Source organism: Pipra filicauda, unplaced genomic scaffold, assembly GCF_003945595.2.
Source record: "Pipra filicauda isolate LSUMZ 115617 unplaced genomic scaffold, ASM394559v2 scaffold15_size4787011_pilon, whole genome shotgun sequence".
NCBI lineage: Eukaryota > Metazoa > Chordata > Aves > Passeriformes > Pipridae > Pipra > Pipra filicauda.
Genome location: NW_024104096.1, coordinates 1,647,876 through 1,666,992, shown reverse-complemented (window position 1 = coordinate 1,666,992; position 19,117 = coordinate 1,647,876). Strand labels below are relative to the sequence as shown.

At 37.9% G+C, this 19,117-nt stretch overlaps 1 protein-coding gene across 1 annotated transcript in view; it reads left to right on the top strand.

The window, feature by feature from the left end:
• Positions 1-19,117, top strand: part of BLNK (B cell linker) — a 102,700-nt gene that overhangs the window by 28,197 nt on the left and 55,386 nt on the right. Inside the window, exon 5 of the mRNA XM_039379189.1 lies at positions 4,042-4,088. Coding sequence (XP_039235123.1) covers positions 4,042-4,088 — 47 coding nt within the window. The remainder of the gene's footprint in view (positions 1-4,041; positions 4,089-19,117) is intronic.

Below are 19,117 nucleotides of genomic sequence, written 5' to 3'. Positions count from 1 at the left end.
AATTACAGATAGGCTACCATGCCAGTTAATAAAGGATATAATTAACAAGGCTTATTACACTTCTATGATTTTTCATATTTTTATTTATATCGACTGCCTAAATTTAGATAATTTTTATTTACACTCCAAATTTCTGTCTCTCAGAAGTGAAAAATATAGCTGTAGTCTTTTTTTTCAATACCAAACAGTTTTCATAAACTAGTCTTAACATAAACTTGGTCGTACTGAATACAGAACCTCTGTATCATGCATTTACTTTAGCATACCAAAATGAAATTGCTTTATGTCAAGTAAATGTCTTTACTTCCCTCCCTCCCCTCCCCCCCCAAAAGAAGAAGAAAATTAGGAGGAAGTCAAACTCATTATGCATTATTACATTCAAGTGTACTTATACATACACAAAAACCAGCAAACTCATTTCACAGCAAACATTTCCAAAGTCACTCATGACAAAAACAGACAGCTACAGAACACAACTCTGCATTGTTGGAAGGCAATGACAAGACTGTCACCTTACATGCAGCTTTACTGTCCAGAGATTGACAGCTTATCTAGTAACACAGTATGTTTGTTTACCATAATGTCAAAGGAATCCCCTCATTCTCATTCACATCAAAATCTGACCTTTTAAAATCCTACAGATGCTTCGTAGCTCTCCTGGGTTGTTTAAGGTATTATTTGCACCTGCAGCCATTACCATCTTACACAGGTGGTTACGTAGCAGAAGGGCTGGAAAGTAAGGAAGGGGAAAGATGTGCTTCTATGAACTTAAAAATATAGTTGAAAAGACTGTATCATGCAATCAACTGTACGACAGCCTTTTTCAAAGACATCTGAAAACTTTTTTGAGGCAACAACTCCATTAAAAACATTCCTTAGCACAACCTCAGCTAGGAACCGTGAAAACATGGTAAAAAAATCCAAAGTAAATGCAGAGGCCAAAACACATGAGGTCCCATGACTTCTGACAGCAACGTTTATGACTTAGGAGCCTTTCACAGAGAAGTGCTACACCTGGGGCAGGCAAAGGTGCCATATATGCTCTGTACTGTTACAACGTATTATTCCACTCCCCTTGTCTTCCTCCCGCACTTAGCTTCCTCAACTAGGACTCCACTTGCATGCTCACTATCCCTTAGCCACCTCCCAGCCATCCTCTACATGTCCCCAAGAGTGAAAAATGCCCCAAGTCCCACCCAGCCAAGGCATGTAAACCAGATGCACACATACTGATTGCCTGCGAGCACATGCGCAGAACCAGGGCACCTCGGGACGTGCCAGATCACTCTGAACATACTGCACAGTCCACGTGCATGAGCCAGTTTAAACTTCTCCAAACAAAAATACACAAAACCTACTTATAGGTCTGCAGCTCCAGAGAGTACAGAAACTTACCTTCTCTCTGCTTTTGATGTAAGGTGTCCCCTTTGTCAGCACCCATGCTGGCAAGTAGCTACAGCAGGATAGGCCATAGGTCCAAGTAGTGCTTCTGCAAGTAAAGGAGCAAAAGACACACCTCAGACATTTGCACCATTACCGCCTTTTTCCCCCTCCACAATACTGGTTGGCTTGATCTGCAAGATAAGAATTTTGGTTACTCAGATACTGAGCTCAAAAAGTGAGCTACTGAGAAAGTTGATGTCGGATGAATGAAGCAGCCGGTAGAAATGAGGAAATCAGTAGCAGGTTAAAAGGGAACATAATTTTTATATGCTTTCCAAATTGCACTCTAATATGAAACTATAAACATAAAACAAATAAACACCCCAATCTGTCCCTTTAGTTCCTCATTGTATATTTGGCAACTCAAATCCCTCCAGGAAAGAAACTACTTTAACTTCTTCTTTATCACATATATTCATTTGCAACTTATTCCATTCATGCCAACATGAATCACTAACAACGTATATCATAAGCAACAACAGAAGCAATGGATAATTAAAACCTGGAAGCATTAGTCAACTTCCTACAGAAGCTACCATTTCAAAAGTGTTGAGTTTGCAAGATATTTTCATACTCTTTCCTAAGGCCAGAATTCTGTTGCAAAAAAGCAGCAGCAGCTCTTTGTTTTAATCAATAGTGCATTTCAAAAAAAAGGAATAAAGCTAAAACTCCCTCTATAAAACATTCACCAATATAGGAATTGCTTAGATCCATTGCTTCCTTCACTACCAAGCTCCATCGGTAGTTTAAAAAGTGCTTGATCTGACCGTACACACAGCATTTGCCTGTATGGAAATGCAAGTGTGCTTAGGCAGCACAGTTCCAGCAAACATCATCTTGGAAGGACAGAGAGAATTACACAAGCTATTTGTCTGAAATTACCAAGCAATTACACTCTGACAATCTTAATACACACAAGTAAACGTTTAAATAATCTGTTTTGCAAAAAGAGAATGAGCAAGAATCAAATCCTTACAACAAAAAGCATAGCTGCCTCCTCCTTCTCTTATTTAAAAGGTGCAAGAGTAGGGGAGGAAATGGCCCTAATACTGCTGGTCATTGATATGCAGAAGCAATTTGGTGAGTCATCACTTCAGCTGATGTTTGAACAAGCCCAGATGGGCCTGTATGGCAATCAGATGGCTCAATACAGTTTTAAATTTCCCCAGGAATTTGGTGATTTCTAGATCTGCTAGATCATCTGCTAATTACCATACCGTCTACAAGTAGATATGCAGCTGCTTTTTTGTTACAGTATAATTACAGGCTAAGTATTAAATGTAGGGGGTTCTCAACTGTCTGAAATGGCATATTTTCACAACAAATACGTCAAAGAAATGCAGAGATTCACTGGAATTTAAATACGGACTGAGGAAATGTTTTCTCTGAGAACTTACATGTTCTCCACTTGATCTCCTCTCATACACTTTTTATTAGTGTCTCCATTTCTATGGCTGATACAAACACATCTATCACGCTGGTGAGATGGTGAGAGAAGAGACAAAATAGTTTGGTTTGGGACTTATGGCTGGGGTATTATTCAGAAAAACAGATAGACCTGGGCAAACACCAATCATACTACAGTGAACTCAATATCACTGAGTTCACTGGAAAGTATCTGTTTCAGAGATTTCACATCCACTGTTAGGTGTGCCAAGGAAGTCTCAGGAAATAGGCAAATTAATTTCCTCTTCCTGACACAAAAATAGATGGAGGGTTAGAATTGCATCTATTAAATAGATGTGTTTTCAGCCTGACCTATCTGCTGAAATCAATGCTGACAAAGAGGGCATTTTAGCATTGGCAGCTTTCTGGACAGAAACCATGCAATCCCACACTCAGTCTGGGTACAACTCAGAGACTTTACTGGAAATTTTGCGCTACAGGAAGGTTTACTTAGATTAGCTTAAAACTCTGAGTTGAACGCAAGCTGCACACTAGCTTGAACATCAAAAGCAGTGCATGGACTCCTTGATACAGGTCTATAGAGCTACACAAACTTTTGAAATCATTTGGTGAAACTGTTTTCAGTACCTGAACTAGCTTGTGCAGGACTAGAATGGGCACTGTATGTGTCAAGGTGGCACACCACAAATTCTTTTCCTTTTTCATCACCAGCTTTTCACGAGTTGAAAGTCATGCAGAACTTTAGCCCAAGATCAGACGAAACATGGAGTTAATAATATCCCAAGCACTGTTAAAGTACCTTCCACTCAGCCATTGTTATACTAATCTGCTGATTTCAGTAAAAGAAACCCAAAGAAATTCTGTGCTGGAGAGACCATATTAAATGGCTTGCTTATCACTTTTTGAATGATTCATTAACCAGCCTAATTTAATCTGCCACATGCCCAGTAAAATTCCAGTTTAACAATGTAGTGTGAGCTACCAGCTTTTTAGAAATGTTACAACAGGCCAGTAACAAAAAGTTAAGCATTAACCAAGATGAGACAAGTATGTAGCTACAAAACTAAAAATCTGTTTTTTCAGGTCTTTGCTTAGCTCACTCTTAAAAATGTCATGTCATTCACTTCATGGGTTGCTCTTGATTAAAATAACCTTTATTTAAAATATAAAACCTATTTTCTGTCTTTTCAGAATATATCAGACTATGAGCTGAGCCGATTCAAAATAATGCACCAGCCGTAAGTTTCTCATTATTTTCTGCTTCTCCACTGAATGACTGCTACACTGTTGTACTCTGTCGTTTCTCTGTTAGTACATTAGGAAAAATGAGAACTGAAACCATCTGCTCACGTGAACAGCATTAACTGATGTGGGTGGAACTTCCTCAGGATTAGGATCCTGTAATGTTTACAAGAGCTGTGGTTCAGCTGACATGATCTGCTGCTGTGTGATATTCTTCCTCAGAACATATAGGGACAACCTTATATTAGGAAAAGTACAAGTTCAATTTATTCTAGAATACAAAAGCTCTTTGCTTGTATAGTGTATCTTCGGAACTGGTTCATCTGCTGCTTAAGGATCAATTTAAGTGATCAGTTTAACAAAGTGCTATGTTGAAAGTAATTTAAATAGAATTTAAATACAGTACTGAATAAGCAAATACAGATGTAACAGTTGGGAAATGCCTTAATGTTTTTTGTGACAAATTAAGTTCATTTAGAAGGATATCCATAATGTTCAAGCATATTATTTCTCTTGTAGTACTACACAGAAATAATACTAAGGAATTTTCTCTATGAACCAATGAAACCAAGAAGACTTCAGATTAATACAGAGGATCTTGCTGTTCTTCACATAATGGTTGTTATTATTCCATGTAGTTTCCCCTCTCACCTGCTAGCTGGGAAAACATTGTATATATTTATAAATTGATTTCTGAATTCCACTCTATTGGTAAGAAACTGGATGAACTTGAAGGGATTTTTACCCATTAAATTCCTATTCCTATTGGTAGGAATTTGATGAGCACATAGGTAAATATTATTCTGGGTTTAATTTAATAATTAACTAGATAAGTAAAGAAAATATCAGAGAACATTCTTGCAAAGCAATTAAGTCTAACAGGACATCATTTTGAGAGAAAATGTAGAGAGAATTAATATAAAGTTAACCAAGGATATGTCCTCTGTTTCTGTGATATACATGAATCTGATCTACTACAATATTGAGGCAAACAGAAATCTACTAAACTGAGGCCAAGGGTTCCCCACTGATGAGGGCATTCAAGCTTTGGATTCTCAAACTATCGGAATATATCGGAATAACTAAGGTGTTCTGCCATATGAATTCTGTTGTCCAAAGTATTAAAATTCCTTAAATGCACGATGTGGATGTCACATCCCTAGTACCCACTTCCACTCTAAAATCTGTTCTTACATCGTTCTACTTGCTATTACAAAAATTGCCTGAGTTTGTAGCACTCAAACAGTTTAACTGGAGAAGGTCTATATTGATCCACCTAAGCCAGATGAACTGGCCTGTTAAAGCCTATTGATTCAGCAGATAATTCCCAATGGACCAAAACACTAGGGATAGATAAACAGAAAAAGAGTAATTGCAAGACAAGGTAAGACTAAAATCTTGTTATTCTCCTGGCTGTGGCCAGTGCTTCAGGTCTCTACCTTAATAAAGTTTCTTCATGGGACTTCATTAGACAGAAGCCAGGTTCTCTGGCATGCCACCAGCAAAAGCTCTTTGCCTTTACCATTCTAGTTCTCGCTAGTGCAACACTTGGCATTCTTATTTTCTGCTAGATTTTGAGTCTACAAGGCTATAAATGCTCTGGGAAATAAACACAGTTATTCTGCAAGGACATCTCATCACAGATATACCAGGAGCAGTTAGTAGCCATCCATGGATAAGCTTCCCTGACCTCTGCACCAAATACCTCCACTAATTTAATGCAAGGCTCTTTTCCCTCTGTTCAGTACTAAACCTGTTCCCTAAGCAGGAAGAGATTATGAGGACAAAAGAGACAAAATGGCTTACCTGGGAAGAGTTTATCATAGCAATTCAGTTTTGCTACTCTGAAGTAAACTTTTTTTGCACTACACTTTTCATGATGTCTCTTACCATATTTCATTTTTTCAGTCAGTGTTGGCTTTGACAGGCTAATGACAGCCTGATATAAACTAGTTCCCATCAACACTTAAAGCCGCAGGTCTACCTCGACTGCTTCTAAGCAGGTGCTAAATCTTTGTAGTGAACTATCAAGGTGCATTCTCTACCAGTATTCTATCCTACTCCTGAAATGCAATAATCAAATATTTCTTTCCCCACTTGCCAAAACAATAACAGAAGAGAGGTGCTGCTTTCAAGTACAGGACAGTGGCGTTCCGAGTCTCTAGTCCAAACCCTCTCTGGAGCTGGCTGCTGAGGTTGTGCAACGAACTGCTCTCACAATGTTTTCAGCAGTCCTGAAATCATGTTGAAATCTTGAGCTGTGCTTAAAGCCCCTCCTCCTGCAGAAGCACCATTGTATTTTTCACTCCACACAGCAGACTCAGTTGATACACCCAAAACACTGAAAAAGTTCACTTTCAAGAATGACAGTACAGCTTCATTTTCCACATACTTCCCATCAGAGAAGTTTCAAACATCCCACTGACTACAGTCATGGGCTCATTTATTCATTGTTAAAATTTATGCCAGGAAGAACATCACACTACATTCAGGAGCATTCTCTTAAGAGAGTGCAGATAACAAAATCAACCTCATACCACAGATATATCAGAATACTGGAACTTAAGCCCAAACATACTGCCAAACATACTGCCTTGCTGTCTTTACTTAATATTTTAATAAGCAGTGCAAATAAGATTGGTATTTACAACTGTATTCAGGAAAAACTGGCACATAAGCTATAACTCAATTATAAACATCCATAATTCGGAAGCACATCTTCCAAAGAAAGAAATTTAATTACAGTTCCATCACTTCACTGTAGATAGTCCAAGACTTACAGTATCAGATGTTTATGCAGAACCTGTTTCACAATGCTTTCAGCATTACTAAAGTTCCATCTTCCCAGGGACCGTGAAATTAAAAGGCTGCCTTTATAGCTAATATGATTAGAAATTCATCCCAGATCAAACTCAAAATAAATTTTGCTCTCAGCTCAGGAGCTCTGGGGACTGTTTTCCAAAATCAGGACTGAAATCTTTCATCACAAAATCAGTGCTGAAATCTTTCATCACAAAATCAGTGCTCTCTATCACAAGTGCAAATTCAAAAGCCTGCTCTGGCTGTGTCAGGTTGCTAGGTAAATGAGAAACCTTCGTTTGCAAATCAGGTATGAGGTGTCAAGTCTTGAGTTTACCATTTGTGTATAGCAACGTGCAGTTATGGAAGATCCTGGGTAATAAGTGAGCTGTGTTGAGGAACACATAATTACAAGCTCTGTTTAATTGTGGTGTTGGCAACATTTGATCTCCTTTGCTTGAAATAAACATCTACTAATTTTCACTGCTGTGAAAAAGCTATTTATTTTACCAGGAATTTATAGTATATGCAGTATACGCATATATATATGCATATATGGTATATGCAGTATAGTACAATCTTAAACCAAGTAAGTATTTTGTAATTAAGATTCATTTCTAGATTCATTTCTAACATTTGTTTTTCATTTGTTCATAATTTTTAATAACTCCAAACTGAAATTGTCCATCCTTGCCTTCCAAGGATAGGCAATGCCTTTCCCTGAGACGTATGAATAAATTCTCAGTTGTGAGAGCTGTTACCTTTGTAATGTTGAGGTGTTCCACTTGAGATGTCTGTGCTTGCATTAATTCAAACTGCAAGAACTAGAAATGTTACACATTAACACCTTTTTTTTTCTCTCCCCTCCACTCTTATTATTTTCTTTTATTTCTTCATTATGAAGGTAAACAATCTAATGTGGAAAATTCACTTTTCAGTTTGTCACAGACATCAGCATTTAAATACAGGGACAAATTCCTCATACACCAGATGCAAAGGCCTGGATCACCTCGTAGCTCCTTTGTAGCTGGGTCAGAAGTAAGTTCCTATGGCAAAATCTTTTGTAATTATGGTGTCCAATAATCACTAAACCTGGATTTCATAAAAGCTCCAAGCTGAAAAAGCAAAGGTTGTAGATGACTTCTTTCCCAATACTTAGCAAGTAGGGATGGTTTTCTCCCCTCCTTGGTATATACCATAATGGTTTTCTACTACCCTATATCCTTTAAATGCCAGAGCTGACTCAGGATGAATGTTTCATGTCTAATATGTAGATTTAGTTCCTCGCTTTCCTTAGTTCTTGATGTAGCTTAAATGGCACTGAAAAATGTCCACTTACTCCCAAAACTGTAAAAGGCCAGGGCTGCAAATTCAGAAGATACCTCTTCATACAGTGGGACCTCCCAATAAAAAATGATACTGAAAAGAGACCAAAAGAGATTTTCACTACATAACTCTAGTGTCTATAGGAAGCTTCCTCAGTAGCTATATACATTCCAAAGGAGAATAAAATAGTATCTGAATTTTACTTCAAATCACATTTTTATAAATTATTTACTCATTTTTAGCAAAGAAAAGCTATGACAAAAGTCTACCCAGGCATCAAATATCTACAGAGGCAGCCATTTCCTACTGATTAGAATGAATTCTGGATATTCTCCTGTTCACAGGAGGATATAGGAAATATTTTCTCAACAAAGCAACACCTTTTGCCTCCTTTTACAGCAGAAAGGGGGCAACAGACACTTGCATTGCAGCAGTGTCTCTTCCATTCAGCCATGAGCCATGGAGACTTTTGCAATGACACAGTTACTTGAGAAAGAGGGAAGGAGCATATTGTGTTCCATGTGCTCAGAAGCTCACTTCTGCTCTTGTAACTAGACTATTCCCTGTGTCATCTTGGACCTAATGACAAGCAAAACTAGTGTTTTGAAATAATTTTTGAAGTGTTTTGCCAAAGCTTAGCAATGAAAGAATGGAAAGATCACAGCATTAAAAGCCTTGTGGCACCACCATAAACCACATGTATTTGAACCTGAAGCCACAGTTTAATCATAACACCTTCCCCATCTCAGTTCCCATGTCAAAACAAGTACTTAGCCAGGCAAACACAGACAGACACATTCCAATACTGTAAACCTATAACTGGGCATTTTTCCTAGTACTAAAGAAATTCAATTCAATATTCTAACCAAGCTTTCCCATAATTTTGAAAAGTGCCAAAAATTTATGACAGTCTATCTTGGCAAAATATGCCGTTAACTATTAAGCACCAATAGCACTTGATATTTTCCATAGATAAACAGTGAATTTATATTTTAGTCATCGGCCTATATTGAAAGTAATGCACAAAGGAAAACGTAAAAGGGAGAAACTGTTTCTGTACACCACATTCTCCTACGACTGTAACCACACAGAAGACCTTTTCAAATGATCTTTCTGAACTGGACAGGGAGACACAAGGTGAAATTACATTAGCAGTGTTCTAGGTGGGATAAAACCCCAAACCCAACACAGAAGCCATTCAAGCTGTTGATATGTTCAGCTGAAGAGCAACATACAGCACATTTTATTCAGTCCTGTGCAGTATGGCTTTTAGATCTGAGTGACTTGCCTCCTGTCAGCCCACCATCTGATTATAGGTCACAATTAAGACATCTCAGAGATGCAGTACATAGGCAAGTGTCTTACCTGTCTTGCAGCGTCCCTTAAAATTTTAAATGAAAAATGTTTTAAGTGAACACAACTGTTTCAGTGGCCTTTCTCACCACACAATTTCTTCAACTGCAACTGTATAAAGCTACTAAATAAAGTTGACAGGAAATAACTGATTGCCTATATTTCTTATAAAAATAAAGGTGTAATTTGGCAGAGCCTATAGAGAGAAAACAGACACCAAGAATCACTGGAAGTCACTGGAGATTGTAAATAAAACAGCATTCAGTCTTTGAAAAAGATACTAGAAATAGTAGCAATACAGTTCTCTCAAAAGTTGAAAATATACAGAAATACACAAAATATACAAGTTTGTATTCTCTGATCAAGTCCTGACATCCAGATACTTCCTGAGGTCTTACTACTTTTCAAATAGCAACGGTGGCACTTCAGATGTTACAACGCTAAAGTATTACAGGTGTGGTTAAAGTGGGAACTAACTTGGCAATGTTTTAGTTCCTGTGGTTCTGTGGACTAGATTCCTGCCGCTGGGCTGAACAGAAAGAATATACAACAAAAGGTTTTCTTTATGCACATACCACTGTTAGACTGAATTATCATTATTGCAATTATGAGGAATGCCTCAGGGTTACAGATATATTGTCAGAGTTGGAGGCTTTTTCCCATTTTCATTAAAATTGCATCCATAAACTCCAATGAAATAAATTAATTTTGTCCTTTCTTACTGAAAACAATCCCATTCTCAAACAGATTAAATATCAGTTGATATTATCTGGAGGTCACCAAAGAACTGATAGGGCATGAAGATGCTGGAGAAAATCCTGAATTATCTTCCCAATACCCTTGATGCTGCAACAAAAACCAGTTTCAAGCTATCTTCCTTCCTTGGCACATTTTGTCCTCTCTATCCCAGTCAGGAAAACACAGAGAGAGGCACAGAGGTTGCTGTCTTAGCTGGCTTATGTCTGTATATATAACATATAAATCAGTACTACAATTACCTCCAGAGTCTCCTCTTCTTCAGCACCATGATTTTCCATTACACATCAACATTAGCATGTTCAGGACCATTTCTAAATTAGAAAATTACAGAATTAGTCAACCTTGCCCAATCATTTTTCATGGTACCCTACCATGCTCAGACATCTATGGAATGTCATTTGATGGGGTGGGGCAGAGGTAACAGTCTAAGAGTTTCTTTAATATTGGAAAATAATATGCTCATTTTTATAGACGTTAAGCAAGATACATCACAGATACTTTTTGATAACAGTGTGACAGACTAGTGCTAAATAATACTAGATATCAATTAACCTTCTTTGAAGAGCAAGGGTGGATCAGCCTCTGAGAACAAAGCCTATACTGGTCCAGCTGGAGGGACTGTAACAATCAGCTTCATCTCACTATGTTTCAGCGAAAGTAGAAACGTTTATCTTTGTAAGTAATCTAGACCAGCCTAAATGGCAATAGAATATCAGTCACACAGCACCTCAATTAGAGTACCAAAAATCAAAGAAATGATTTTTAGGACACATATCCAAATGAAATGCTTATGTTTCTACACAAAGCCAGAAGCAGGACCAGAAGTGGAAACTGTTGCCCAAATCACAAACCCGTTCTTCGCTACCGTCATATGTCTGGACAGGATTCTTTTCCTCTGCTCTGTCAGTTGATGTTCTTTCCTTTTCTCTATTACACGGCTGTACTCAGACCACAGAGAAGAGGTTGTTGTAGTTTCAATTCACTGGTTTTAGTTCCCTTTTAGAAAATCATATTCGGTAGACAGAAAGTGTTGCACCTGGGACTCAAAACCAGAAGAAAATAACTTCTAGCTCATTCAAGCAAGGAAGTGTGATGGGCTATTAATTAATAATCTCATTTTAGCAGAATTCCACATGTGCCCCAGCTCAAGTACACACCGGGCAAAAAACAGAACAGATGTCTTGGCTCATATTGCTCCAAGTGTCCAAACTGGAGTCCTCTAAGTTTTTGAAAGAAATACAATATTTAATTTACAGTGTGTTATCAAAATATATTTATGCTCTCTGAAAGAGAGACATTTCATTCTTCTTGCTTTACACTAGCCTCTGTGAAAATGAGTGGAAACACAAACTCCTTTTGCTTTTGTATAAGTATGTGGAGCTTCATTCATTAGTTCATATGTTTGTGCTGTGATGTCAGGTGGTCTATGCAGTATTTCTAAGATAACGAAGAAAAGTATTAAACCAAACCATTTAAACTTTCTTCAATTCAGAAATGAGAAAACAACAAGTTAAGATACTAAACAATGAAAACTGTGGTGCTTAAAAATGGGGTCAGCTAGACAAGCAAAGTAGAGAAGTTACAAGGTGAGCTGCAAGGAGAAGTTAAGGGACTGTAGCAGGAGGGCCTGATGCAGCTGCAAGCCAGACAGTTGGGGCTGTAGCAACCAGTCACTTGAAACAGCTTCAGGAGAGGCTGCTCAGCACAGCTGGCCTGGTGAAAGACGAAGTGCACTTGGTAGGAATGCCACAGCAGACCTCTGTGCAACAGAATTCAAGACCTGAAACCCAACAGCCTGTAGTACAGCTACAGGTGGCAACCCATAGAATTAATAAATTTGCCAAAAATACATATTTTAAATATTTGCCTCCCCAAAAATGCAGAAATTGTGTTCCACATGCAAATAAATACCTTTTTACTAGCACCTTCACTATAAAGGCCCTTTCCAAGAGTAACACCAATGTGAGGAATGTAGAAGCACTTTAGCAACAGCACTGACACTGACATGACAGTACTTGTGCATAACTACATGCAGATGGGATTAACACTTGTCAACACATGATTCAGGGCATCACAGAGCCTCTCTGGATAGATCACCTGTAACCACCTAAATACAGACAGCATCATAATGTACATATTTATGAGATCATGAGTCACAAGCAACCTTCATGCTCGCTTTCTCTCATTTTCAGTGCTTCAGAGCACCTGTACGCTTGCACTGGGTACAGTCCAGGAACCGAGCAGCTATCAGCAAGCACAGGAGCTGCTCAGCTGCCAGAAGCAAGAAAGCTGCTTTACTGGACTCTGCACATGACCAGAAGCATCTTGTCTCAAGGTGCAGCTCTGCTACATCGTGTTTCAGAGACTGCTCAGTTGTCACCATTCTGACACTCTGCTCCGCCCCACAGTGTAAACACACTTTGACTTTACAATCCTGATGTTTGTTTATAATTCTTAGAGGTAAAATTCAGACATGCTCTGAATTCAGGCCATACCATGGCCAGTCTCTTGCCATGCTAACAGCAGCTTCCCTGCAGGATGCTACAGTTTAGGACTACTCAGACCACATCTCACAGGTTATTTTATCAATCCCTTGGAGGACAGAGAGATGAAAGGACATTCTCCAGAGTAGGTAGTCAGGTCAGTCTCCTTGCCCAAAGCCATCTTGGTCTGGACTGAGACTGCTGCTAAAAAATATAATGGAACAGTATTACCTAATATGTCTCAAAAAGTATTTCATTTTTATTCTTCCACAAGCCATGCCCAATTTTTCAAACCCTGACAATCTCCTTCTGTTCCTAATAGCCAAGAGTTCTTAGAGGAAAAAAGAAGAGATTTTATATATTTTCCAGTTCTTATACTAGCTTTCCTGTTTTCCATTCTCCTCCACCCACTGCCATTGCACATTTTAGGCACTTTCCAATGATATCCTTGGCAAAGCACTAGGTCTCGGTTTCTTCTTCACAATTCTGGTACTTCAGTTTCCCCAGACACCTGCTACCACAGCTTTGCCATTTCTTCTATTTAGTTCCTCACTTCTCAGTTTCATGGCTTTTTATTATTTTGCAAATCACTCAGAATACAGACAATAACCTAAAAATATGTTATTATTTCAGTTAATTTACCTTACCATACATTTCATAAGCATAAGCAGATCCTTCTCTAAATCACTGACCTGGCTGATATAATTAATTACCTTTATCAGTATATAACTTCCTCATCTGATTCCTATGGCTCAAGCAATAATATTCTGAAGGAATACACAGGAATATAAGACATATCCATACTGTTGCTTTAATGAATAGATATTACACTTCAAGAACACAGAAGAAAAAGAATTCTTTGTATTGCTTGAAATGTCAGCATGAACTACCAGCTTTTGTATTACTGGTACTTGTATTACTGGTACAGATAATGTTTGCATATAGCCCACAAATATATAGATTTAAATACATTCTGAAAAAAAATTTAAAGTAAATTATTTCGCATCATTACTTTTCCTTTTTAAAGAAATAGAAGTATGATTCACATGTATAGTCTTACAGGTATTCTCTGCTAGATAATCCCTTTCCAGGGATGTATTGAAAATTACAGACAAACCAAAATTTCAACAATTTCAGCTTTTAACCAAAAGCAGTACTAAACATGTATGATACACCTCCAACACATTGGTATTCTATTGGTTTTTACCTTAAAAAAAAAAAAGGCAGCTCTAAGAAAACACTGAAAAATAACAAATGTAGGTAATTGCAGATCATAGACCAACGCCCTTACAGATGATGTTTTTATACATCTGTACCTGTCATGTACCTTGCTGAGTCCACAGGATGGAACACCAGTTTCTGGGAAAGCCCCACTTTCTGAACGAATTTGACGTGTTGTTCATTCACAACCAATGCACGAAGAACACTTTGAAATGCAGCCCCACAGCACAGCTCCACCAGACACCTGGGCAGGCTTGGAAATCATTCTAAACCAAGCTCAAAATGTTGCTTCTCTCTTATGGCATTTCTTTCTACTCTGGCATTCTTAAGTATCAGCTTACTTAAGCAATTCTGGGTCAGATCAAAGGTCTGTCTCATGTGACGTTTGTGACATTAGTCTGCATCACACACCTGAGGAAGAAAAGAACAAGCGAGGGGAGGGTGCCTGCAGACACGTGTATGAACAGTACGTCACTCACTGAGCTGGTACAACAACCCAATGGGAAATGCTGAAACAAATGAAATTACAGTATGAACTTTGATTCAGGAAAGTGTTGGTGGTATCAGTTCTACCAGGAATGGGAATAATTGAAATCTTTTTTAGGAGTTCATGATGCTTTGAGGAGTTTTTTTTCACAAAAGAAGAAATTCTCCTGTAACAGAATGATGAAAGTTAACAGACTTCGAGGAAAGGTTAAGCTTGAAAGAAATCACAACCCTTACAGAAAAGATACCTTGAAAACCAATAATTTCTCCCTGAAAGACTCTATTGTATCACTATTGTCTTCCTATTTGCTAAATATTATGAACATTTTATAGCCAAAGCTATACAAATAATACATACCTTGTCAACAGTTTCAAATTACAAACAGTACACAGCAATCTAGTCTTCGCTCATCTATTTAGTCCTGACTCAACATCATTATGGCAATAACAAACAGGACTGCTTCAAATGTATGACATAACCCCAGGTAGATCTCTACAATACAGAGAAAGGTTCAAGTACCAAAGTCCATGCTGCAGCTGCTGGTAAGATCCACTAATGACCAGAAATTAAATATCTTGTACAGCTGTCATTCATGTATATTTGTGATGGAATACTTCCGTGATCACCTTCCTAGTTCCTTCCTGGTTACAAGCTGGTCTCCAGGAAGGCCTGAGTGAAACCATCACAATATTATTTCTAAACTAGCAGTCAGAAACATTTTTAATCACAAAATATTTTAGATTGTAATTTCCTCAATGCTGAGACCTTTTTGCTCTCTATTAGAATAATAAAAAAAGAAAAGTGATAGTTGTTTATAAATAATACAATGCAACATAATGGATATTCAAGTTTACATATATGTGTTTCTTTACATGTAGACTCCTATGACATTTTCTTTCTGCTTTCACTTCTGAGTTTATTTTATACTTTAAATCTAAAGGGATGACAACAATAACAAAAAAAAGTGTAGAAACAGTAATTCTGAAATCCAGTGTTTGATACTAAATGCAGAATTTTTTCTCCCAATATACTCTGAGGGTAGAAAGATGCAGGCTTATATGACCACAAACTTATGAAGTAACTCTTTTAAATGCTGTACTACAGCAATAAATGTTCCAAACTAGAATATATAAAATTATATATATATATATATATGCTGAAGGCATTGTGATATGTGTAACAGCACTATATAATCTTATTTCAAGACATCCTTTTCACTTTTTGTGCAGCCTTTTGTCTGTGTGAGCGATTTTGTCAGTGGGGACACAAAGATATTGAGACCATTTGCTACCTGTGCCTGAATGCTGATCAACGCTTGGTAGGCACACGCTGAAAGGAAAGACACAAACCACTGATTCTCCCCTCTGCCCTGTGCAAGTGTCATCCTCAAAGTCAGGGCCCAGTAACCCAAGCTCCTAAGCACTCCCACAAAGGCCTCCTGGGTAGCCTTCAGGTAAATCCACACCCCAAACAGGAGGATGGACAGAAAAGCAAACTTGTCCAATTTAATCCTGTTGCAACATTAAACAATTAGTGTGTCTGTAGGACCAAATTTTATGTTTCTGGATGCACGTGGAACAGATGACAGTAAAACTGAAAAGCAGAAGTGCAGCTTTTTACACAGTCCCCAGAGAAATAAAACACATTTTCTCAGCAGGTGCTAAAATGTGTTTGCTCAGAAGACACTTCATGAGAAAATCCTACTAAATTTACTGTTTTCACATCTTTGCCTACCCTGCAGTACATACCTACATGTATGACCTGTTTCCTCCAGTGAGCCTGGAGGAAACCAAATCCAAATCCCATTCAATTAAATTTAGTGTTGCATTTTCAAATGCATCTCCTACTACTATTACTATATGAACAACTTTGAAAATGCCATTTAGTATACAAAGTGACAAAGGATAAAAGTTTTAAGATTTCTAGGGCAGTTGATAGGAGTCTTCTAAAATCAACACTATGGCATTGAGCCACTTGACCCACAGTGAGGAGACTACAACTTCTGAAAAATCAGTATTATTTAAAAATACTTGGGACAGAAACGTACCCTCTTCTCATTTGTTAAGACACAACTAAGTTTAAAACAGCTTATATGAATCCTGGAAAAGGAAAAAATCCATTGAAATAGATTAGTTGGAAAAAACGGTGATGTACTACTTTAAACAAGAAGCAGTACTGTTTCACCTGTTTGTAGCAAGCAGTAAGTAACAAACACAGAGAATATCGTGAGAAATGGTGTTCCATAAACTCATGGTTTCCAAAAACCAGCTATGGGACACTGAATAGCAAGTTAAGTAAGCAGTGTATCAACGAAAATAGACATTGAGGGGGAAAAGAACTATGTCTAAATTGACATAGTTTTAAACAATAGAGTTTGAGTGCTTTTCTGGCCTGGTATAAAGTACCACAAATTTGCATTCAGATCCATATGATCAAGCACAAACCCTCACAGGCAGCATGTGACAGTCTACTGCTAACCCTGTTTCCCCTACACTCTTCACTGCTACAGCTTATTGCTGGCACATCTTCCTACGGATATTCTGAAAGCAGAAGAAATCAAACACATACAAAATACTTTGAAATAGCAGATTCTTTCAGGAAAAATTTGAGCCTGCTACATGACTACAGATTCCAGTTCAGATTCAGGAGGTTTGAATTTGGGCTGTTTTCTGATTCAGATGTAGATGGTACCAGTTTGGGCTATTTTCACTAAACCTCTACAGCCTTGAAAAACAGAACTGTGGCAATCATTTCCTGACTTTCATGTGAAGGCAGACTGATCAAGCCAAATTCCTGCTACTGAACAATTACATTTACATTCACATTACACTGTTTCCATGGTTGAAACTCTCCCTTTAGTGCTATTCCAGTAGTTGTACAAAATCAGAGCTCAAGCAGTAGATGTATATTTTAAATAGAGACTTCTACATATGAATAAATACTCTCTTTGAAGCAATTATCAGTCAGAGAGAGATTAAAGACAGCATGTAGATATAGGCAGGGTGAAGCACCTCTGGGCTAGGTGAAATACTATCACCTCAAGACAGTAAAATCAGATGGATATTCTGAAATGAATTTTCAATCATTTTACATATTGCTCAGGAGAGCTTACGCTGCTGCTCTATTGTCAGGATTTCCTGAAGGAAAAGTCACACAAAAGCTCACAAAGCTGTCTTTTAAAGAGCAAAATGTGCAACATCTTGTGATTCCCCACATTCCCCAAAAGAAGGAAAGTCAAAATCAAAACCACACTACTACTTGGCAAGACAGGTAGTACATGAAATTCTCTTGACAAATTCTTTCCTATAAAGAACAGCTGTATCCTTGACTCCTGAGTACTTCTAAGAAAAAAATTTGGCCCAATCACCTCTATCAATGTTGGAGACAAAACTTTGTTAATAGAAAATGAGTTAAGAAATGTTTTTTCTAACATGACTGAGAGAAAAAGTACATCTTATATGGTCATGTGATGCATAAAATTGAAACCTGGTTATCAACCAATTGCTTACTTCAAAAAAGGTTTCTCGTCTGTTTTATATGCATTGAAGGCACTAGACTGTACCTATGAGCATTAATATAATTTGTAAAAAAGAGCTTCCTCTTGAAATAGTCATGCATAGTTCATTGAGATCCTTTGATGCAGCACTGTCTCCACAAAGCATTAAAAATAAACATTAAAGAGATTTACTGTAAATTGATGTTTTAAACTAATCTATTTGCAGTTCTTTTTATTGTCCTTCTCATTGCTAAATGTTTATGCTATATGACACAGTTTGTGATTCTCTGTGTTTTATTACAACCGCGTGAAATCCCAGAAGTTCAGAAATGGCAACTGAGAGCCAAGGTTGTACCTACACCCTGGCTTGCACTTCTCACACTGTTTCCTGCAGTTTGATTGTCCATCTCTCCTGTGCGCCACAGCCCCTACCTGGGGCACATTCCTAGGGTTTCTTGCCATGCAGAGGAGGCTATGGGTAGATGCTGGTGCATCACTAAGCCTCACCCCACCATGCAGTCAGGATGCAGCTTTGGCCTCCAACCCAGATCAGGAACTCAAACAGGCTGTAGGTTTCCTACACTAAACAGTCAATCTGTAATCCACATTACGACAATGGTATGAATGGTCTCCATAAAAAGGGATTAGCATCAAAACTTACGAATCTAAAAGGAACTTATACACAGCTGATATATTATATTTAACATTAGTAGCTTCAGCAGGAACACCTGACAAACCCAAAATCATCATATAAAGCATGTACTAGAAGGTATTAAACTAGAGAGCATTAATTTCAGTGGAAATAAGAAAAGGCAGTCATCAAAGGAGTCAGAGAGAAGCCTCCGGGCCAGAAAAAACACCAGTCTTGTCAGTGATAGCAGTCAAACTCTGGATTTTGCCTACTTGTTTCTCTACAATTGGCTCTATATGAAGATGCTTGTTCTGATCCAGAGACACCACTTACCAAGAACTAAAATGCTTCAGACAAGTCATCTGATCCCTTGTTTCTGTGCTAAAGGAGTTTTCTACCTAACCAGAAATTCAAAGTCAAACCAAAAATTATCTTAACAATAGGATATAGAGAACTGGAGCCCTGAGTAA